Raw genomic sequence first — 24,844 nt, 5'->3', positions numbered from 1 at the left:
ACAGGGGGCCAGGTCAGCCTAGGAACAAAAAGACATCAGTAATAAAACACTTCTAGCTCTTCTCATAGAAAATCATTTATTCAAGTCACCGACATTTTCTGAACACACACTGTACAGAAGAGAAAAACGTGGGGAGAGAGAAAACACGAACAAGGGTGTAGAAAAAAAAGAGGTTTAGCATTTCCATACTGAAGGCCTCTAAACTGTTACAGACAGGAACATCCCATCATATTTATTTACTTCTTTATTACATATATTAATTAAACTGGGGACCCCACACTCTGCACTTGCACTTTCCCATCTTCTAGCACACCCATTCAACTCATTAACTAATGAGCACTCTCCTCATGTGCTGGGAAAAGTGTCAAAGTGAGGAAAACAGTGTGCAAAGCAGGAGGACCGGGGACCACTAAATCAGACATTAAAAGTTCAACACTGAGGTCACATGAGGTCACCAAGTTGGGTTTCCAAAAATAAATAAGCACAGCAGAGTGAATATGAGGCTTAGACAGTCTAAAGAGTCGCCCTATCGATCAAACCTCTTCACCCAATCAGCTGCTGTTTACGTGTGGACAGGTCACGGTGAACAGGACAATAGAAATAGACTAAAAGGCCTAATTAGAATCTGAATACTATCAGTACAGGGAGATAAATGCTCTTCAGCATCAGACAGATGTTCAGATTTATTAGATTTTATAAACTGACAGAACAGAAGAGCAGAAGGTTTAGGGGATGTTGGAATACTGCACTGAAACATCTGCATTTTATTCATTTTTACTGGATCTGGAACAGAAATAAAGGAGACCTGAAATGATTATGGATGGACGGATTTCTGCCTCTATGATTGTGCAGTACGTTAATGCATATTCCGTATGTACACAGCTGCATATATACACACACACACACACACACATTTATAAAAGTAGAAACTGGAACATCTGCAGCTGTGTATGTACAGAATATGCATTTACGTACCGCACATCTCTAGCTGTGTATGTACAGAATATGCATTTACATACCGCACATCTGCAGCTGTGTATATACAGAATATGCATTTACATACAGCACATCTGCAGCTGTGTATATACAGAATATGCATTTACGTACCGCACATCTCTAGCTGTGTATGTACAGAATATGCATTTACATACCGCACATCTGCAGCTGTGTATATACAGAATATGCATTTACATACTGCACATCTGCAGCTGTGTATGTACAGAATATGCATTTACGTACCGCACATCTCTAGCTGTGTATGTACAGAATATGCATTTACCAACTGCACATCTGCAGCTGTGTATATACAGAATATGCATTTACCAACTGCACATCTGCAGCTATGTATATACAGAATATGCATTTACATACCGCACATCTGCAGCTGTGTCAACATGGAATATGCATTTACATACTGCACACCTGTAGCTCTGTATGAACAGAAAATGCCATTACATATTGTATATCGGCAGCTGTGTATATACAAAATATGCCTTTCTGTATTGCAGCAACTACATATATGAAATATGGAAAGTCATCATAATATAACTGACTTTCTTCAATTTGGGCTATTTCTGTTGACTCCTGTTCTTTAGGAAAAGCTCACACATTGTAAAGGGCAGCTGGTGTTTTCGAATGGCTAAACAAATAAAAACTCTGGGCTGGTTTTGATCCAATAATCAAGAAATCAGATTAAATTGAACAGCCTTCATTTTTGAATATTGGTGCGTTTAAAGGCGACTCTTAGATCAGCTGTTTTACCCAGATCTTCAGCCTCAGATTGGAAAGACAGATTACAGAGGTCTAGCGTTCTTCTGACAGCTTCTCACCAACGATAAGGATGGATGCATCTTCTTAAACGCTTGATTATCAGTGTGCTGAAAGATTCCCTGGCTGATGACTTGTCTTACTTAGAAGGCTGGTGTGGAAAGTGGAGCCGTGACCAACTGATTAAAACGCGAAAACGACACAATCAGTCTGTGAACCCCTGAATGAAAGCCAGTGCTGTGCTTCATGCGTGTCTGTGTGTGTGTGTGAGAGATAATCAGAAGCAAGCGCGAGTTAAATACTTTGCTGTTTTTCCTCCATCTTCACCCTTTCTTTCCAACAGGCTTATCTTTCCTTCCATCCCTCCCTTTACACCCCCCCCCTCCTTTCAGAACAGCTTTCAGCTAGCCATCCCACAGAGAGACCACCCTGCCTTATCTGCTTACTCAGGAGAGTGTGTGTGTGGTCGTGAAGGCAAGCATGTGTGTAGGAGAGTCAGCAGCTATGTGTGTCTGTGTGTGTGTGTCAACCTGAAATACACTGTGGTAAAGAGTGTGCTATAAACGATTTATAAAAATAGAGCAAAACAAATCAGTTTTTAGCAGAAGCCGGTTTTCAGCTCTCTCCTGCACAAAAGCCAAGCTCTTTAGTAAGCCACAACACAAAGGTTTCTTATTAATATGAACACCATAATTATACTATCAGTTATGACGTAGTATGAGATAGTGTCTACCAAATGAGATGTAGTCAGTCAGCTCATAACTAAGACATTTCTCAGTGGTCATCTACTGTATACTCCAGTTGGGAGACACTATGACATTGAGATAATATCTCAATTAGAAATGTGTGAATTAGCACTTCCCATCTCATCTATGAGATACAACCGCACCATCCTGAATGAGCTTGTAGTATCTCATACTAAGGAGTATCTCAATTTAGATTTACCATCTCATGAGATACAACTCTGACCATTCTGAATTATATGATTTACTATCTCATAAGAATGAGATAAGCAGTAATTATGAGCTCATTCTGGATGGTGGTGTAGGATTGTAGGTCAACAATGAGATGTTAAGTCTGAAATAACCATGCTAAGTAACCCATGTCCTGAAAGAGCTCATTATTTCTACAAGGAATCTCGTAAGGATGAGTTATATCTCAATGAATGACTTATGACTTACCATCTCTTTTATGAGATACCACCCCAAATGATCCAAATTACTACTTGGTATCCCATAATGACTCAGTATCTCAATTATGAGAGTGGATTATGGACTTCTCATTTACAAAAAATACAATCTCACCATCTTAAATAATCACAGTAAGTCATAATTGAGATACTAACACATTATCATGAGATTCTGAAAAGTAATTATGAGATCATTTAGGTAGGTGACAGCATCATCCTGAATGACCTCATTAATATAACTCAGTATCTGAAGTTTGTATCTCATGAATTTGATGGTAAGTTATAACATTTCTCAACCCTGGTCCTGGAGGCCCACTGCCCTGCCACATTGTAGTGCTTTTCCGGCTTCGACACACCCACTTTAACTCCATAATGAGCTGTTAATGAGCCGATTAGTTGGATCAGGTATGTTGGGAGCAGGGAAATCACTAAACCGTGCAGGGCAGTGGGCCTCCAGGACCAGGGTTAAGAAATACTGATTAGTAATTTTAGATCAGTATCTCATATTGACTAAAGCATCTCAAACTGTGTCAGAGTATCTCATAAATAATCAATTACTATTGCAAAGTTCCTCACTACTGGGAATGAGGATCTTCATTCTGACAAAATAACAAGGTAAGATGTCTCAATTACAAGACATTCGGTCACAAGTGTCTCAGAATTATGAGATACTACAGCATAATTATGAGATACTACTATACGAGTTTTAAGGATCTCATAATAGGAGTTGGTCCAACCTCACAATAACGAGAAAGTCCCAAAATTCCACGATTAAAGGCCACGTTTATAAGGAGAAACCGTCATGTTAGTATGACTCACTAAATGGTGTTCCTTGCCCAGGTGGTGGAATCAGGCTTCAGAGTTCGAGAGAGAAACAGAAAACAGAGAGATGGCGAGAGAATGATGAGCTTTTTCACATCAAACCTTTTGTTGAGAAGTAAATAGGCACATACAAGTTACATAGCACTCCTATAGTAGGGCTGCACAATATACCACTGCTTGTTAATCAATACGGCAATTCGAATAAGATTACAAGAAGTTAATGAGCATCAAACCAACCACTGAATATCAACATTCGGACATTCCTGCGGGTGTCAAAATAACACCCACAGGTGTTTCTAATATATGACGAGGCCTTGCAATCGCATCCCATCGCAATACCATCACAACGTGCCTTTGCCCGTATCGTGCAGCCCCATTATACCGGCCTGCGCATTAGTGAGGAATATACATAAAGTTATGCTAAAGGTCCACACACTTCATACAGCAGTACTACTGAAGAGCAAGTCTGTCCATTCACTTCTAATATACTGCACAAAAGAAACAAAGCTCTATTCCCACTCACTGAACGGAGGGTCTAAAAAGCATGGGCCTCTTTCAGGAGCGTGTTTCTAAACGGCTCATTTCACGTGTAATAACCTGCTGAAGAGAGAAGGGAAAAAAAACAAACTCCAACACAGCTCAGCTCTAAAAGACAAGTCCAGACCCACTGGCTTGCTCAGCGCTACATGCTGGTTTAGCGGATAGGGGTGCGCTCACTGCTCCTGCGTGCCCCAGGAGATGTAGTCGGGTCGTGTGGCTGCGCTGTATTCGTCGATCAGGTGCTGCACCACTTCCCGAGAGTTGTCCAGCTCGTCAAAGTTGTCCTTGAACATGTCCTCCTTTCGGAACTGCTCCAGGAAGGCCTCGCGCTTCCGCAGCTTGTCGTACTGACGGCACGTCCGCTCGAACAGCTGAGGGAGGGGGGAGCGAGAGTGAAATGAGTGAAAAATGAGTGTTGAGAAAGACAGACACTACAAATATGGATTTTCCGCACTCCTTTTCAGTCACAGATTGAGGCTCGTCTTGAACCAAATTAAAACGTCAATAAGGATTTTTTCCAGTCGACATCACGGTTAAGGATTACGCTGTCCATCAAACACGCCGGGGACATCTTCTCATTGTTTGTGCTGAACAGAATTGTTTTCAGTTAAGTGGGAAATTATCCTGCTTTTGTTGGAGTAACTGTCTCTACTGCTCCACAGATCAATGCTGGGGGGCTATACACCCCTCAAGCACACACCTGGCATTAGGCAGCATGATGCCAATGGGTTCATGTTCATCAGTAGACCAGCTGTGTGTGAGCGCTTTTGCACATCTGTGTCAGCCATGGATGCAGCTTAAAGTAGCTGAACGCATTCATTAGAAGGAGTGTCCACAAACATTTGGACATGCATTACAATATACACTCCATGCAAAAAAGGTTCTATCTAGCTCTATACAGCTATACAGACTCAGAACAGCAGCAGAAACCTTTTTGATTATATACACAACCATTTCTTCTGGAGTTCTTTTCTCATCTTAATTGGAAAACATGTCTCTAAATGTTTCCCTCAACCTTTATGTATTTTTTTCAGAACCCTTGGTGTTCTAGATAGCACACAGCATATGCAAGAACTGCACTGTGACTTTTACCATGCGCTGTGAAGGTGCCCAGACTAAGGATTCGCTCGTGTACTCAGGTCCTCATCTTTGGAAGGAGGTGGATGTAAGTTATATGGAGCTCCACAACACTCTGCTCTTGGCCACCCTTACTGTTTCATAGGATATACAAACTAAAGGTGTTTCTTTAATCTTATTGGCTGCTCTGAAGATGATGATGAGGAGGAGGAGGAGGATTGTGCTGATACAGTACTTATGACTGAAGGAAGGTAAAAAATTACCGAAGAGATGCTGGTGTGATTGGCCATCATAAGGCCACTGACACGATGGGCGGATGGCAAATAAGGAGATTTGCGAGATAGCGCCACCTGGATACTGGCAGGCCCCCACGGGATAAAATTAGCCAACTTCCTCTCTCGGATCCTCTGAAGACTCTTATGGACCTGGAAGCAGAAATACCAACGGTGTAGAAGTTAGCTTTGGTGGTTAAATTGTGACCCAGCCTCCAAGATCTAATGACAGATGAGCTCTGGATGCGTTGTGCAACATCAGCAGTGGGAAAATATACATAAATTAGATGTGAAAATCAATGATCTTGAAATTCAACCATATTATAGGTGTCTAAAATATATAGAAACATTTAAAAAGGCAAAACAGCTAAAAATATCTGTGCACAAGTCAGTGTTTACATAAAAGTGATGCAAGAGACCCTCAAGCACAAGCCTTGATGCACTTTCTGTCTCCTCCTATTACACTATTACATCATACGCACACACCTGTGTGGGATCCACCTCTCCCTGGATGATGTTGAGGATGGCAATGTAACAGTGGTTGGTCTGACGGTCTCTGCCTGTTGACACCATCACGTTTTTTGGCTGCAGGAGCCTCCTCATTACATCCAGAACTGTAGTCTTCCTCACACTCGCGACCTACAGAGACAGAAAAGGGGACAAGAGCAGAGATGCACAGATGATTTTTAACTGGTCTAATTGAATATGGAAAATACTGAACCCCTGTATTTAACAGCTGCAGTTAATCTGTGCCCCACCATGTGTGTGTTTACGCACTGTCCTCTTACAAACATAGTACCGCGTGTGAAGTCATGCGACTCCGCCCCGTCCAGTCAAAGAAAATTGCCATTTCTGCTGTTTACTAAACGCAATCGAGGTAAAATGTTGAATTAATCATGATACTGATTTGAGGTCGTATCGGCCAGTCCTAATCATGATCTGTTTGATATGATCACATAATTAGTTTCTCATTTCTTAAACGTGAACAGCAGAGACTGTAATATGCTGTGCTGGAGTCGGCAACTGCTTACCGATTGGTCAGTGGTCAGAGGTGTGTAGCCAGTCATGAGGAAGTGAAGGCGGGGAGTGGGGATGAGGGAAGCAATCAGCCCAATCAGATCGTTGTTCATGTATCCAGGATAACGCAGTGTAGTCGTGCTTGCAGACATGATGGTGGAGACCTGAGTCAAAACAACATAAAAAAAAAAAGAACCGTTAGCATTTGTGTGTGTGTGTGTGTGTGTGCATGCAAATTAGATTAGGTTACCAGTACTGTATTATGGCCGCATGACCTATTAATACAAATCACTGCTTAGAAACCAGGCTGTTTGACTAGTCCGTTGCGGACCATGTGCATCCCTTCATGACTACAGCGTACCCCTGTATCTGCTAACGGCTACTTCCAGCATGATGACGCCCCAGATCACAAAGCAACAAGTGTTCCTCAGTGCTGGTTCTTCCCAGTCCGCAGCTCTGAATCTAGTGGGACACCTGTGGTATTTGGTAGACCAGGACGTTCTCAGCATGTCAACATGGAACAGAATCTCAAAGGAATGCTTCCACTGAAATCAGGCTTGTTTTCAGAACAAAGGGAGGCCCTACCCAGTATTAGCACAGTGTTCCTAATGTACATGTACAGCATCTGTGTGTCTACAGATGTCGCTTCGCTAGAAGCTTAGCTTAGAACTTCAAGCCAGGTAAGGAGCCTCACGCTCCTCGCCTCCAGATTCTGGGGGGACTGAGAAGAACTGGATGGAAAGAACTAAATAAAAAAACGAGAACAGTCGCATGCTTAACCTCCCTTTGCCCCTACTTACTCATGAGGGTGTGTTCAAAAGCTGGCATCTGCCTAAATGCAGTTACGCTTAAGAAATACTGACGGGCTGACAGGAGAGACGGGTTTCTAACCGACAGAAAGTGCGGTCACACTGTCTAATGACACGGCCGACGGAAAGCAAAAAAAAAAAAAGCCTCGGGGTAAAACCGCTGAGCCCTTCAGCAAAGCACATGGGCCAATACATGTGAGGCAAAACGGAGGCAGAATCCATAGAAGAACAGTTACAAAGGTGAGACGAGCACATTTCCTAGAAAAATGTGATACTCAGCTCTATGACTGACCGGACTAGCTGTGCGTCAGAGGCAACGGGTGCTTTTCGTGAACTGCTTATTAAGCCACTTAAGCCTGGAGCATGTGACGTGATTACACGTCTAACTGGCCCTTCAGAACTGCAACACGACACTGCCTCAGCTTTTCAGTCTTCAGTAAAGCCACAGATGTAGTACAGATGGTAGTGAACAGACCTGCTCGCCACCTCTTAATCCTCTGCTGTAACCAATAAAAACGATCCTTAAATCTCGTCTAATGCTTGAGTTTTTCGCTTGGACAAAGTCTCTGCAGGTTGTCCTAGGGGTAGGGAAAAAAAGGGGTAGACAAGCAAGTTCTGCTTCTTTCAGCCAAGAACAGAAAGCTGAGGCTGCAGTGGGAACCGGCTCAAAAACCCATCTAAAAATTGGTCTCACACTGCAGCAAACAATTAAAACGACCCTTAATGACTTCGCTCGGGCAAGGTTTTTTACAGGTTGTCCCACAGCTCCCCCTAAAACTGGAGTAGTGCAGTCATGATCCGCAGAAGGCTACATTATGGCTACATTACAATAATCTTCTAGCCAATCATGAGGGCCGTTTCATCATACACTAAGGTGAAATGGGCGGCCCTTTAACTCCTCTTCTGACGGGTCAAGGCCGATTTATGCTCGCCCTCAACATTACTCCAGTGCAATGCGGGCAGACACCGGCATCAGCAGGCAGGTGCAGCAGCGCTTTCCTCTGAGCCCCGTGATGTTGCATCGGCAGCAGTTTGGGGAAAAGAGGCGTATGCTGGCTGTGCACCTGTCAGAGAAGACGCATGTCGGCCCTCTCCCTCTTGGTGTCAGGATCATTGCATGCGACAGGGGGGAGGAATATGTCTGGGTTGGGTATTTGGCCACAAATTGGGAAGAAAATGGATAAAACTCAGAAATAAAATGTAAAAAAACTAAATCTAAATAAAAATAGATAAATAAATAAATCAAATTAAACATGTATAAAATGTTATGAATGATATATGGGTAATTCCACTACTTTAAGCCAAGCAAAGATTCTGCAGCCTTTATGAATCAGATGTTGGCCTCGTCTCGGTGACTGAATGAAGTGCAATGAAAGTGCACTTTCCCTCCAAATCTGAACGGTTCGAGCTGCCCAGAACTAATAAATATTAATGAAGAACTATAAAGACCCCAGTAAACATACTCTGTTTTAAATGATAGTGTGACGATACTGACCTTTAGAAATTGATGTACATGAAATAAGAAACAACACACAGAGCTGCCAAACGGCAGGGAGACTACAGAAGCATCAGGAGCGCAGTTCACCAATCAGCCAAAGGGAAATGAGCTTTTAACTAGGTGAGCAAGGCTGAGGTCATAAACCACATGCAATTAATACAGGAAAAGAACTGAATTCTGTTTCTCTCAAATGTCACGGACATGAGCTGCCGATAAACAAACTCCATTCTCCAACGGTGAATCACGCTCGCCTAACCAGTTCCACGTGTCCTTCATCCACATCTGTCACTGATGTCTCTGAATCCGCTGTTCTGAAAACCGACTAATTCCACTGTTACAGTAAAGTCACAGAGTTGAACACGTCACTTCTCTGTGTACACAGTCATCGCTCACCAGCCAGTTTTCGGCAGTTGGGTACGTGCTGTGTCAGCGATGGGGTTTCCATGGAGACAAATTTGACTGAAAAAGGTCAAGAACCTCACCAGTTGGTTGATCTGTGAGAACGAGGGGTTCTGGATGTGAAGCCTGTCTGTAGCTATTCTGTTCAGAGCCGTGTTATCCAACACCACCTAGACCAGAGACAGAGACAGAGAGACAGAGAGACAGAGAGAGAGAGAGAGAGAGAGAGAGAGAGAGAGAGAGAGAGAGACACAGTGTTTAATATCTTATAATCCAGTCTGACTCTCCTCCCTGACCAATCAGCTCCCAGCTCCTCTAAAACACTGCAGTCCAATCACTTCCTATGTGTGTGTATATAGTGTAGTGGTACACACTCTGGACTGGTATCTGTTGTTGTTCTACTGGTGTGTAATAGCTGGTTTATAGTGGGTGAATGTGCTGTGTGTGTGATTGGGGCTTCTATAGTGTGTGTGAGGGTGTGTGTTAGCATTAGCATTAGTCCCCACTCGGTTCTGAATGGGTTCTTCAGTGCTGGTTTAAAAGCAGAGAAAGGAGAGTGCCGGTTCTCCCGCTGGTAAAGCAGACCATTTCAGTGAGAGTTTTATAAAGGGTCAGATATTATGGTCTGTTTTCAGGTTCCACTGTAAAACAGCTCCACATTGCAGAACCTCAGCTCTTGTATTTATCTTCCGAGAACTCTGAGAACGTCCGCACTGCTGCTGCAGCCGGCTGGGCAATAATGTCTGCTAAAAGCCTTGAGGACACTAGATGGCGCTCTGAACACTGTGCTTAACACAAAGACTCAGAACTGGACTAGGATTCAATTAGCCAACACCCGATCACTTTGCCATCAGCAGCCGGAGTCAGATAGACTACGATTGGTAGTGCTTTCTCTGGCTGGATAGGCGCCGCTCACCCCTCATAACAGGCATCTGTTAGTGTGTGTGGTGGAGCTGTGGGGACCTGCCGCTTTTCTCAGAGTGTCAGCTACCAATCAATGTTTGAAAAGCAGTGGTCTCTGGAAAAGCACACTTACTCCTATGTCAGGAGCATTGCTAATGCTATGGGTTAACTGGGTGGTGTGAATGGGTGGGTTAACTGGCAAAAACAAATTGAGGAGGGGGGAGTAAAGGGGAAAAACTTTACAAAAAAAAAATAAAACATGCTTGGACCGGCCCTGATCCCAATCCGATCCAGTCTCATACTCTGATGTTTTCCAGGTACATGAACAACAAATGGGTTCTTAGAAAAAAAAGTCCAAGCCTCTCCAGTGAGGACTTCTCCAGTCAGAGCTGAAGAGCAACAGGAAAAATAACCAATTTCTCAGTAACAGGAATACTGAACCCTAATGAACTGCAGCTGTGAGAGAGAGAGAGAGAGAGAGAGAGAGAGAGAGAGAGGCTTGCTTATTTGTATAAAAATTGATTCGTATGGGGTAAAATAGAGTTAAGCCGAGAAGAGGAGGAGGCAGGAGTGCTGACAGGAGTGTGGAACTGTCCTCCTCTTCATCCTGTGCTGCTGTTGATTAGGGGGGTTGGGGGTGAGGGTGAGAATGAGCAAAAAAGAGGGCAAGATGGGTACTGGCAAAGAGGTACTGAACATGAAGCATAGAAATGATTATGAGGACAGACAGACACATAAAAAAAGACAGATATCAGGAGCAAGTTAAAGTAAGAGAGAGGGGGGGAGAGAGATATGGAGAAATGAAAAGAGATAAAAAGAGAAAGAAAAGAGCGAGAGAAAGAGATAGAGAAAGCGAGAGTAAAAAAAGAGATAAGAGAGAGAGAGAACGAGAGAACAAAGGAGCGATAAGAGAGCGAGAGAGAGAACGAGAGAACAAAGGAGCGATAAGAGAGCGAGAGAGAGAACAAGAGAACAAAGGAGCGATAAGAGAGCGAGAGAGAGAACGAAGAGAAAAAAGGAGAGATAAGAGAGCGAGAGAGAGAACGAGAGAACAAAGGAGAGATAAGAGAGAGAGAGAACGAGAAAAAAAGGAGAGATAAGAGAGCGAGAGAGAGAACGAGAGAACAAAGGAGCGATAAGAGAGCGAGAGAGAGAACAAGAGAACAAAGGAGCGATAAGAGAGCGAGAGAGAGAACGAAGAGAAAAAAGGAGCGATAAGAGAGCGAGAGAGAGAACAAAGGAGCGATAAGAGAGCGAGAGAGAGAACAAAGGAGCGATAAGAGAGCGAGAGAGAGAACGAGAGAACAAAGGAGCGATAAGAGAGCGAGAGAGAGAACGAGAGAAAAAAGGAGAGAAGAGAGCGAGAGAGAGAGCGAGAGAACAAAGGAGAGAAGAGAGCGAGAGAGAGAACGAGAGAACAAAGGAGAGAAGAGAGCGAGAGAGAGAGCGAGAGAACAAAGGAGAGAAGAGAGCGAGAGAGAGAACGAGAGAAAAGGAGAGAAGAGAGCGAGAGAGAGAGCGAGAGAACAAAGGAGAGAAGAGAGCGAGAGAGAGAACGAGAGAACAAAGGAGAGAAGAGAGCGAGAGAGAGAGCGAGAGAACAAAGGAGAGAAGAGAGCGAGAGAGAGAACGAGAGAAAAAAGGTAGAGATAAGAGAGCGAGAGAGAGAACGAGAGAAAAAAGGTAGAGATAAGAGAGCGAGAGAGAGATGTCTCCTCCTGTGCTGCTGGACATGAGAGAGGAAGAGAACACAAGATATGGAAAAACAACACAGGGATACACTATACGTCCAAATGTTTGTGGACACCCCTTCTAATAAATGCATTCAGGTATGTTAAGTTGCACCTACTGCTGGCACAGATATGCAAATGCAGTACTGCCAATTGAATAGGACTATAGAAAACATGATCCGATTGGCACCATGCCTGATGCATAGCCAGGGGTGGGCTAGAGGGGTATAAAGCCCTCAAGTATTGAGATGTGGAGCAGTGGAACAGTGATGGTTGGTGCTCCATTCATTACTTAAGGGATGAGTTGGGGATGGGGTGGGGTGGTGATCATCCAACGCTCTTGCCACTGAACACAATCAAATCTTCTTCCTTGGACAGTAGAGACAGTTACTCCAACAAAAGCAGAATAAACTTTTTTTCAATAGCCTTGATTTTAGAAAATAAATAGCTAAGCAGGTGTCCCAATACTTTTGTCCATATAGCGTATAAGGAACAAGTTAGAGTGAGAGAAAACAAGAGAAAGAGAGGAAAAAAAGATGGATGGAGAAGATGATGACAAGAGCGGCACTGTCCTCCTCCTCCTCGTCTTCATCCTGTGCTGTTTTGGGAGCAAAGAGAAGAGGGACTGAAGGCTAAAGAAAAGGGGGTCTGTTTGGAGGGACGGATTGTGTAACTGAGCAGGAGAGAGGAAATGTGCAGTTAGCCGAGCGCCCGGCACACAAGAGAGACGCTCTTTTCTACTGGGAACACACGCTCATTTCAGCCTGATTTGGCCAGTGTGTGTGTGTGTGTGTGTGTGTGTGTGTGTGTTCTCACCACACAGTCTGCATTCTGGGTGAGTCTCTTGAGTGTGAGCAGGGAGTTGTAGGGCTGCACCACCACATCACTCATCTCATCCTGATTCGGAAACACAGAGTACGTCTGAACCAGCTTCTTAGGATACCTGAGAGCGCGCGAGAGTGAGAGGGATCACATTAGAGGGGGGGGGAGAAAAAGAACGAATGAGAGTGAATGAGACAGCGTGGCAGTGTGAAAGTGCATGCGAGAGAGAGAGTGATATAAAGAGACAAAAGAATTGAGAGTGCGAGAGAAAGAAAGAACGTAGGGGAGAGAGTGAAAGAGGGAGGGCAAGAGCAAGAAAAAGAAAGGGAGCATGTGAAAAAATGAAAGAGGGAGAGAGAGAGTGTGAGAATGCGAGAGAATATGAAAATAAAAAGAGTAAGAGAAAGAACGAAAGTAGGAGAAAGAGAGAGGGAAAGAAAGGATTAGCGAGCATCAGAGAGAGAGAGAGACGCGAGAGGAGAAAGAACAAGGGTGAGTATGAGAGAATGAGCGAGGGGAAAAAAGCAATAGAGAGCAAGACAATGAATGAGTGAAAAAGAGAAAGAGCGTGTGAGTGAGAGAGAGTGTAAGAGAAAGAAAGAAAATGCGTGAGGGAAAGAAAGAGGATGAGAGAGAGAGAGAGAGAGAGAGAGAGAGAGAGAGAGAGAGAGAGAGAGAGAGAGAGAGAGAGAGAGAAAATTGAGCACGAGAGAATTGAAGTGGAAGACAGTAAGGGAGAAAGGAAAGATGTGAGAGGGAATGAGAGAGAATGTAAGAATAAGAGAGAGGAAGAGCAATGAAAGAAAATGTGTGAGGGAAAGAAAGGATTAGAGAGCGAGCATCAGAGAGAGAGAGAGAGAGAGAGGGGGGGGGTGAGCGTGAGAGAATTGAAGAGAAAGACAGTAGGGGAGAAAAGAAAGATGTGAGAGGCATGTGAGAGGGAATGAGAGAGAGTGCAATAATAAGAGAGAGAGAGAAAGAGAGTGAGTATGAGAAAGAAAGAACGTAGGGGAGAGAGAGTGAAGGAGGGGGCAAGAGCAAGAAAAACAAAAGGGGGCATGTGAAAGAATGAAAGAGAGAATGCGAGGGAATATGAAAATAAAGGAAGAGCGAAAGTGTGAGAAAGAGAGGGAAAGAGAAAGAATGAATGCATGAGGGAAAGAAAGAAAGAGGATTAGAGAGAGCGTGCATTAGAAAGAAAGAAAAAAATGAGCGAGAGAGGGAGAGAGAAAAAGAGCGAGTGTGAGAGAGAATGAGCGAGGGGAAAAAAGAGGATTAGAGAGCAAGCATCAGAGAGAGAGAGAGAGAGGGGGAAAATGAGCGCGAGAGAATTGAAGAGAAAGACAGTAGGAGAGAAAAGAAAGAGCATGCGAGAGGGAATGAGAGAGAGTGCAAGAATAAGAGAGAGAGGAAGAGCGAGTGTGAGAAAGAAAGCGAGGGAAAGCGAAGAAAAGAAAGAATTAGCGAGAGCGCGCGAGAGGGGCAGAAAGAAAGAGCATGTGAGAGAGTAAGAGAGAGTGTGAGAATATGAGAGAATACAACAGTAATCGTTCGCTGCAGCCCTCATCCCTTTATCCACTTCTCTTCTCTTCTCTTCTGCTTTGAAAGACATGATGAAGGGGATTAAGACCAGGACTGCAGCTCCACACAGAGAACCATCTGAACTACGCTGTCGAGAACCTCCAACACAGGAGCGGTAGTTATTACAGTGGCGTGGCTGAAGCTGCACGTGCAGGAGAGGTAATTATGCTGCTGAATTATGCTGTGCTTCTAATTACCCACAGTAGCACCTGCTGACACTCTCAATACCCAGGGTGCGGAGCAGATCTACAGCAGACTGGAGCGGACGACAGCAGGAATGTGTCTGACTAATGTGTTTGTTTTAAATATGTTAATCACCGTGGTCAGATCCAAAGAGCTCTCTGAGACCATCAGGAAGAAGGATGTAGATGCAGAGGAGTCTGGGAAAGTGGAGGACATGTAGCAGGGACAGATCAGGACATCCTAGCAAGTTCAGCCCAAGAGCAGAGACCACAAGATGAGTAAAGACGTCTCCAACAGTCCTAAAATGTCACCACAGGACTATCATGGTGGATCTCACCACAGCTGAGGTCCAAGTAAAGGCTCTCAGCAGTCTGGTGTGCTACCACTGTAGCCTGGGGGTCGTGAGTTCCAATCCAGAGCCACGCCACTTTGCCATCGGCAGCCGGAGCCTGAGAGAGCACAACTGGCCGTGCTCTCATCCCTCAATGCTTGATGTCTTCACATGTGTCAGAGGACACCCGTGTTAAGTCCTTACCCTCCTGGTGTTGGGAGCACTGCTAGTGCTAGGGGCTAGGAGACTCATCTGTCCAACCCACATTATCCCAGAAGTCCTGGTCTTCTTCTAGAAGTTACCTACCCTGTATCAAATTAGGAATTCTGCGAACCGTTAAACCCTGAGTGCATGCTTGTGTACGTTCTCACCTGTCATTCAGCTTCTCCAACAAGTACGACCCCAGGCCGGACCCTGTTCCTCCTGCAATGGAGTGGCAGAGCACGAAACCCTGAGGAGCAGAACGTGGCAGACTTAGCAAGAGCGTATCAGGGAGGGCGGCTGAACGCTGTAAGCTACCATTTAAGACCATAAGGACTATTTTAGGGGTTAAACACCCCACTCACCATAAGACAATTTACCTCCCAGAACACACAGGCCCTAATGTTAGGTAATAGAGCGAGAGGGGTAATGGCACAGATTAGCCACAGGACTGCTAGTCCCGGTGTTGTTTTAAAGGGAGGGGCGGACGTTTACCGCCTGCGAGTTAAGAGGGAATAAAAAAAATAAAAAAAAAAGGCCATGAAATAACACCCTCAGTGCACACGCTCTCTATACGTACATGTGTTCGTGTGAGACTTGGAGCAAATCTGTGACAGCATTTACGTCAGCGAGCTAAAGAGAGCATGCCTAACAGCAGAGAGAAGGCAGGGCAAGGCACTCCTCCATCTGGAGGTAATTAGGACGAGGTCTGTGTTTCTTGGGCCAGCCCAAATCAACACAGCTCTACGCTCACGTGAGGTGAGAAATGTGATCCTAATGACAGCAAAAGGGGGAGAAAAAAAATTACAGTAACACGCCATCAGATCATCCATCAAAGCTGATGGAGTTGACTTTAGCCTTCAGAGCACTTCCTTTGGAATGGAGTCAACTGCCAACATCACAGCAGGGCTGCACAACGGTACAACGCTACAGAGCACACATGGCATTGAAGAGGGCCAGTTTAACAAATTCCTGGGTTTTCCCATTAGAAATGCTGAAGGATGGTGTGCTATTTAAAGTAATACTCGGCTTAAAAGACCTACATCACAAGAAATATCACAATAGCATGCACTTAGGACTTCTACATGGGTTTAGAGTAGAGCTGGGCGATATGACTATATTTGATCGTATTTTATGCCTAAAAAACAAACAGTGTAATTGGACTGGATTAATTAGATGAAGAGCAGAAGCTTTTGAATTAAACTAACTGTATTCAGTACGAGAGAGTATCTGAATTGTAGTTGTTAAGAATCTGTTGCTTCCCATGTATTTAGTCAGTAATTACATGTAAAAATGTCTTTAACTATCGTGAACTAGTATTTTTACCACATCGCTCAGTGTTTAAAGGTAGTTTAAAAGAAGCCCAGAATGGAAATCCTATTCCTGATCATGGAATAGTTGTATATAGGGTTGGGCAATATGATGGCATTTTTTTTTCATCATGATAAATTTTGTTATTGTATTACACAATATGCTTTTATGAGTATATCATGGATATAATCAGTGCTTTAAAAACACCCACCAACTACACCTTTAGTTATAGTATAGTTAGTCCTGTTTAATTGGATGGAGTAGAAACCGTAACGTAAGCCTAGAGGAGGCGCCACTGCAAGGTATTCACTAATGGAAGTGTTACTGTAGGTGGGACTGGCGCATGGAAGCCAAGAGGCCGTTTCAGCCAGGACCGTTTTTTAAGAACAAGCCCCAACATAGAGCAGTCGATCAGAACAGAGGCAATTTACACAGGCCTAAGGTTAAGAGAGGTTGGAAACGGTCGTATAAAATATTAATGATGACCGTTCTTGGTACATAACACCAAACAGACAAGGTCAGTGGAGCTGCATGGGACGCCCCTTTAAGCTGTGCCAAAGAAAATTTAAAAATCAGTATAGTGTCACGGTCATGCAAAAAATAAAATAAAATAAAATAAAATAATAAATAAATTACATTAATAATATGGTAATCTATAATAATTAATAATTGGTATCTCCAAAATAGCAACTCTAGAGGAGAAGAAAAGAAAATCTTCCTACTCTAAATAAAAATATATAATATAATAATAATAATATTAATTATTATATATATGAATGTTTATGTTTTATTGGTCCATTTATCAACTAAATAAACTAAAGAACAAAGTGAAAAAATGCAGGAGTGGAGATACAAGGTTTTTGTGCGACCGTATGCAAATTGCACTATTTATTTATTCTATTATATTCAACTGCTCTTCCACAAATAAGGATGCTAGGCGGTAAGGGGCAGCAGGCAGGAGGCAGCAGAGTAGACCTGCAGACTACTCAGAAACTCACCTCCAGACTGTCACTGCCATCTGCCTCCCGATCAATGATGTCAAAGATGTCCTCGTGGATTTTCTCCCCCTAAAAGGACACAGCAGGCACAAGAGTAAGAGACAAGGACGGGGATACAGCAGTGATAGTTTTTAACTAAAGCTCTTTACTTAAGATAACACTTTTCTGATCCTGAAGGAAAAGTGTTATCCCACAGTGTGAGGTGTGCTACACTCTCAAATAAAGGTGCTAAAAAGGCTCTTTTCTCTAATGATGCCACAGAAGAACTATTTTTGTGCCGTAAAGAACCACTGAGAACTGGAAATACACAAAAACTGAACTCACAAAAGTGCTTCACTGTTTACTCAGAAAAGACCCCCAGCTAGTTTGTATAGACTGGGACACCGCCAAGCTTAGATACTACTAAATCCAGAAGCCAGTATGGAGACCACAATACTCTACATACACTACACTTTGCCCAAGTACTACTGTTTTATTTACCAATTTTAAAAGGTCCTTTATGCTCACCTTTCTTTTAAAAATTAAGAAGTGGTTCTTATTTCATCACTCAAATAACCCACTGTGGCACCTTGATTTTTAAGAGTTTAACCAATCAGACAAGATTGGATATAGGTCCAGCTCATTTCCCCCCATCTAATATAAAGGATAAAAGGATAAAGGTGCACGTACACGTATTCGCACGTATTCGCACGTAATATGTGCCCGGGTATGTCAGCTTGACACCAATCTTTACTAATTCAGATATGCAAAGTAAAATGCCTAGAAAAGCAGCTTATTCTAACAGCTGATACACTCACCTGACGTGTTGAATGAACTGGTGAAATTTTAACAGGTGGCACAGAGGCTGAACACACAGCTTTTATGACCACCACAACACTGATCAACCAAGTTCAGACTGGCCACAATAATAAAATAATCAAATTAGCACTTCTTTCCACCCCCCACAACTTCGTTACTGCAGGTTTGGGTACTGTTATGCTCCTCTGCCTGCTATTAGCTGTGAGGTTTTGAACTGTGGTCAGCTGTTACTTCAGTACACTAGGTGGGTTAAATAGCTGGGCAATATCCGATATTTTATCGTATCATGATACATTTTGTTATCGTGACACACATCTGCTTTTCTAAGCATATGGATGATACTATTAATGCTTAATAAACACTGATCAGCAGCAGGTTTATTACTAACAGTGTAATTACTCTGGTTTAATTAGATGAAGAGCAGCAGATGCATCAACTTTATTTAGTATGAGTCTCTGAATATAAGTTTATAAGAATCTGTAGCTACTAATGTATTTAGTCTGTAATAACAGGTATTGGGATAAATACTTTTTTTTTTTTTTACCATATCGCGCAGCCCCAGTGGGTTGTGTACTAGAAGGGGAGAGTCCATCAATTCACTGACAGCACCATGTAATCAGGAGGACAGTTAGTAGAGGTCACTAGCACTTTATTTACAACTCTGAATGGTGTAGAGTGTGTGTGGCCTGATGTAACACTGTTCAGTATCCTTCTTCACAGTCTTCTGACTGTGTGTAGGTACTAAAATGAGCACCAGCACCATGTGTGCTGGCAAGATTTTGGTACATACTGCCCAGTTCTATCACAGAAAACTCAGAGGCTTACAGACCTGAGAAAAGCCACTGGCCCAGTTGTTCCCGGCCCCGCCGCCGTGCTCAGACAGGTAGATGTTCTCGGGGTTGTACAGGTTGGCATAAGGAGAGTTCAGGATGGTGTGGATGACTCTGGGCTCCAGGTCCAGCAACACGGCTCGAGGAATGTAGTGCTCGTCGTCCGCCTGCAGGGGGAAACGGAGCACAATATTTTGTCTTGTTCAGGTTTAAGTTTCAGGCCTGTCTTCCATCTCCAAAGACCTTCGACTTTCTGCCTCCATTTGCATCTTATCAGATTGTTCTCCTAATTTAAACAGTTCTTAATCCAGCAGGCTGGAGTCACTCCGGGGGGGTTGCAGCGAGGACCACTGTTAGCTGAACGTTCTTGAGCTATACTGGAGTTCACTGGACTTTATGTATTCCAGCCCAGTAACAGCTCCAAGATGTTTAACTGATGCTCAAAGGAAGATTTTACAGAATTCAATAAATAAATTCAAAAACAGCCAACCAGCATTTTAAGGGGTTCAAACTGGATCAAAACTCCAAAGTTAGTGTTCCACAGTAGATTAAATGATAAATAAATAAAAATGTAATAATAATAATAATTATTATTATTATTATAATCCAAAAGAAAATTACCTGGTTTAGGTGGTGAGTCTGAACACGCACACAAAGAATCTCATTAGACTCTCAAATTGAACACAATGGATCAATTCACCAGACTAGTTTTGGACCCCCCGCATCCTGAATGGAGAGACCCCCCCCCCACAAAGGGGAAAAGCATCCCATGTTTAGATTCAAACAGATGATTACAGTCCCTGCAGGTTGTCCATGGCTGCAGATCCTCAGCTGAATGCACTGCCAACATGTGGAGTCAGACTCCCTCTTGTGGCCAACCAATAAACAAGCAAAAGACCCCACTCTGGATCAAGCGTTATTTAATTGCAGGAGTGGATTGTAGGGATCTGATTCAGTCAACGCTGATAAAATGACAATTTAGCAGAACAGTCCAGTGCGGTCCAGTAGCTAATTTTTGTAGACCCATATCCCTGGATTTTCCTCTCGCTGGAAGTTAAGAGGGACAGTTAATGTAACTGATTGACCACAGTGTGTCACACCTACCAAGCATTACAGGTTTGAAAACCGACCACCAACTAGCTAGGACTCCCCAGTCACATGAGGCTACAAGTGCTGAGAGAATGAAGGCTAGCATGTGCTTCATTGTGCTGTCCCACAAGAGCACCAGTGAAGTCTGGTACTGATGTTGGACGATCAGTCCCGGATCACATACGCCACTCTAACGTATCTGATGGGTGTTGGATGGAGCTCCATCAATCCAGAGAACACAGCATCACAGCTCCACAGCTAAGGCTGGGAGCTTAACAGTTCTGTAACCAACACGGACACTGGAAACGATGACCTTAGGCTCACAGGTGACTGCTCTAGTGTGTCTCATTCCATTGGCAGGGCTTTTCTATGGAGATGATAAGCTGTGTGTATGCAAATAAATGGTCCTGGGCTCCCCCTACAGTTGGGCATTTTGAGCCACCCTTAAGGGACACACTTTACACATGCATTTCTGGACAAGCTGAGCGATACAGAACAGTCACTGAACATAAAAGAAGAATGTAGTGTAGTGTAATGTCTGCCTGCTTCACGAACGAGGTTACCAACTCCTCCCTAATGAAGTCATCAACACGCCCACTGTGGAAAATGACCCGTTCTGGGTTACCGTACAAGTCTGAAAGGGGCAACAGTGACCATGACAGAGATGCCATTCTCCCTACTGCAGTCAGTGGAGCACAGTTATCATAAAGGTGTTATTCAAAGGTAGAAATGCTACATACTGACGCTTTAAAGTAGCTGAAGTCGCTGATTAGATGGGGTGTTTGGATACTACTGGACGTACTGTGTACGTGTCACTGTACCTGATAGAAGAACACATCTTTTCGGTCAGTGCCTTCAGTGGCAAACTCCTCCACGATCCCCTCAGGACTGATTCCATGCTCGGCACACAGCTGTTTCCAAAACTCAAATCCAACTGAAACACACAAGGCATGACAAGGCATTAGAACTGAGGTCAAAATAAAGCAGAGCCTTCAAGAAAACACCTTTACTGACCAACAGTCGAGACTACACGTCTCAGATTCAAGGATACTGAACTTGTGCTCTAATAGTGGGGATGTTTGATGAGCGTTAAAAGAGTTTGCCTCCTCACACAGTTCCCTACAACTCCAATTCCCTTGGAGACTTACAGCAGCATTATGTAGTGCCGCTCTCGCTCCTATTCTGGGCTCGGCATGTCATAAACTGCACTATATAACTTTAGTGAAGTGGACAGGACAAGGCCTGCACGAACTGAGTAACGCTGTGTAAACCTACCAGTCATATTAGTGTACAATCCTACAGTATTACTCTACCGCCTCAATCCACAAGCTTTTCTACAATCAGATGCTGCTGCTTCTGGATCTCGCAGCGTTTTCTTTACAGGTGGCTCAAAGTGCAAATTATACTTTCAGGCTGTAGGGAGAACCCTGGAGCAAGAAACACCCATTCTCTCTATTAAATCGTTCTCTCAATTTAAAATGTCTTCTTAATCTGTTGCCTCGAGTTGATAAATTGCTCCCTATTTAATAAATACTTCCCTCAATTTATCTGCTCCAAAATATAATCAATCAATCTCTCGGTTTAACAATCTGCCTTGATAAAACCCTTAATAATTATATATATAAAAAAAACTTCAATGTAATCAAACACTGCCTCGATTTAGAAATCTGTTCCCGCGAGTCAGTAAATCACACCCCAATTTAATAAATCGTTCCCTCAATATTTTACATGGGCTTTAACCATCTGCCACTATTATTATTATTACCACCATCACTCTTACCACCTCCACTATCATTACACTAAGCTGGACTATATCATGATTATAAATACGTAGCACACCTGAGCAGTAGAACAGTCTTATGCGTTCTGTGTTCTTATATCAATAATTAATAAATAGTTCTGATTTACATTTACGGCATTTAGCAGACGCTCTTCTCCAGAGCGACTTACAAAGTGCTTTGCTATTTACCCAAGAAAAGCCTTAGCTAGTTAGAATAGACCTCTAAGCTTAGACATTACTAAACACAATACAATAAGGCGACCATAGAACTATTCGTCCAAGTACTCTCTGAAGAGGTGGGTCTTCAGTTTGCGTTTGAAGACAGCGAGCGACTCGGCCGTTCGGACACCCAGGGGCAGCTCGTTCCACCACTTCGGTGCAGGACAGAAAAGAGCCTGGACTCTTGTCTTCCGCGGATTTTGAGGGATGGCGTGTCGAGCCGAGCCGTACTTGAAGCTGGAAGGGCTCTTGGTGCGGATCGGCTTTTGACCATTGCCATCAGATACGGAGGGGCTGGTCCAGTCTTGGCTTTGTAGGCCAGAGTCAGGGTTTTAAATCTGATGCGGGCAGCAGCTACAGGAAGCCAGTGAAGAGAAAACGCAGCAGTGGAGAGACATGGCTAAATTTTGGGACATCGAAGACGACCCGTGCCGCTGCATTCTGGATGAGTTGCAGGGGCCTGATGGTGCGCAGAGGGAGACCAGCCAGAAGAGAGTTGCAGTAGTCAGGTCTGGAAGTGACGAGAGACTGAACGAGCACCTGGGCGACTCTCTAGAGAGGAAGGGTCGAATTCTCCGGATGTTGTACAGGAGAAATCTGCAGGACCGAGTTACGTTTGCAACATGTCTTGAGAATGATAACTGATCATCCATCACTACACCAAGGCTTAGAGCTTCTGTAGAGGGAGTGACCAGTGAGTTCTCAAAGGTGATAGCAAGATCGTTTTTTGGTCCAGCAGTTCCCTGGATGTACAGCAGCTCCATCTTGCTGGGGTTGAGTTTGAGGTGGTGAGCCGCCATCCAAGAAGAGACGTCGGCGAGGCATCTGATCAGAGGAGCATGGATCGGGTCCCCCTTGGGAGTCTTGGTTCCTCCCAAGGTTTCTTCCTCCAGCTCTGAGGGAGGTTTTCCATGCCTCGGTCAGGTCTGGTTCTCTCACTGGGGGTCTTAGATTGTCATGTCTTCTTATGTTGTTGATCCGATTACTGATTCTGCAAAGCTATAAAAAAAGCTGAAAAAGCACTATACAAATACATTTGATTAGAATGACTTATATGGTTGGTGTGGTTGGTGTGGCGCAACAGATAACACCACTACCTGCCAGTGAGCTACCACACCATGTGGGAGACTGGGGTTCGATTCCCAGTCTGGGTGGCCATGCTGCGCTACACCAATAAGAGTCTTTGGGCAAGACTCCTAACACTACATTGGCTCACCTCTGTAATACCAGTAACCATGTAAGTCACTCTGGATAAGAGCGTCTGCTAAATGCCATAAATGTAAATGTAAATGTTATATATATATCCTTAATTGAATCAATCACTCGCTAAATTTAACGATCCATTTCCTCGATTTAACTCATCACAAGCTCAGAGAAGACACTTTAGTTAAACTGAGGGAACAATTTATTAACTTACTTAGTGTCTAAACATTATTTTTCTACCTTGATACTTAAGGGATGCTGTAGGATAGGTCATTTTGCCCCCAGATATTAATAATAATAATAATAATAATTATTATTATTATTATTATTACTATTACTATTTCTCTATTATTATAGCCAACACTACTTAGGTATGGGTTTGAGCTTCACTCTACACACCTCTGATCAAGGGGACTGGACTGTGCTCCAATATTGGAGATGTGCTGAGCTAGCTAGCTAGCTAGCTAGCTAACAACCTTCCCTTGAATGTAGCTAGCTAGCTAACACACAACCCTTAATACTAGACACTCACGCATGTAAATAATGTCCTATTATGGCTAGTTACCTGGCATATAAGTTATTCAGAAGTTCACCTCTGACTAAGGTTAGCTAGCTGGCGTGTTTAACGTTACACTGCTTAGCTTAGCACCCTTGCTAGCTAGTGTCAATGAGGTTAGCTAGCTAGCTCCGCTAGCTAACGCAGCTAGCATCACAAGCTCGTATTAGCAGGCCTTTAGAGCATCTTACTCTGGTTTCCACACTGCCCGAGCTGCAGAGTTATGATCTCCCGAGGCATGTTGCTATCCCGGCTGAATACTGTGTGTGTGTGTTAGTCCGTTACCGACTCCTCATTCCTCCTTCCCGCTTCCACAGCAACAAAACACCGCAGAACGGCGGGACTCTGTGCGCAGGCGCGGAGCACAACGCCGCTGTCCGTCAGCTGAAGCTTGGGTTGGTCTATGCGTTGGCCCCGCCCACTTCCCACCTCTTATATGGGCATGTGGGCGGGGTTACGCGTCCTTGGCCGGCCTGCTGGTGTTGGGAAACGGTGCAGTGGTGTAGTGTCTGGAGATGGGCTCAGTAAGCAGGGCTAAAACTGGACAGCCACATTGCTGGACTTAGATGACCGGGGAGAGCAGGGTGGTTAGTTATGAACGGTATGGATTTCTACATTTTAGTGTAGAAGTGATAAAAATGATAATTCACTTTTATTCTAGGAAACAGGTGGGCGTGAGGCGACCCCTTCACCCCTCCTCAAACTAAGCCATATGAGATATGCTGGATATGTCAGGGACCCCCAACTCAGTGTAGGTTCCTCTGGTTCTGGTAAATCCTTCATCAGTGCATCTGAGTGCACTGTGAAATGTGCTGTATGGATCATTTTAGTACTCTTGAGGACATACAGTCTTAGCAAAAGTTTGGGTACCCCTGGTTATGTACAGAGACACATGCCTGCTTATTTATTTAATTTCTAC

General features: G+C 43.8%; 1 protein-coding gene across 1 annotated transcript; it reads right to left on the bottom strand.

The window, feature by feature from the left end:
• Window positions 1–59: 59 nt before the first annotated feature.
• tubg1 (tubulin, gamma 1) lies at window positions 60–24,269 on the bottom strand. Its single transcript, XM_072693841.1, has 11 exons — window positions 24,117–24,269; window positions 20,989–21,101; window positions 19,078–19,245; window positions 17,451–17,519; window positions 15,312–15,391; window positions 12,840–12,966; window positions 9,474–9,560; window positions 6,699–6,848; window positions 6,154–6,306; window positions 5,659–5,820; window positions 60–4,689 (listed from the first exon to the last, which is right to left on the bottom strand). The coding sequence occupies exons 1-11, from the start codon at window positions 24,163–24,165 to the stop codon at window positions 4,492–4,494; spliced, it is 1,356 nt and encodes a 451-aa protein (XP_072549942.1). The 5' UTR covers window positions 24,166–24,269; the 3' UTR covers window positions 60–4,491.
• Between the last annotated feature and the right edge of the window lie 575 nt (window positions 24,270–24,844).

This window comes from Salminus brasiliensis, chromosome 12, assembly GCF_030463535.1.
Source record: "Salminus brasiliensis chromosome 12, fSalBra1.hap2, whole genome shotgun sequence".
Taxonomy (NCBI): domain Eukaryota; kingdom Metazoa; phylum Chordata; class Actinopteri; order Characiformes; family Bryconidae; genus Salminus; species Salminus brasiliensis.
The sequence above is the reverse complement of the archived record's forward strand: the minus strand, read 5'-3'. Positions and strand labels throughout refer to the sequence as shown.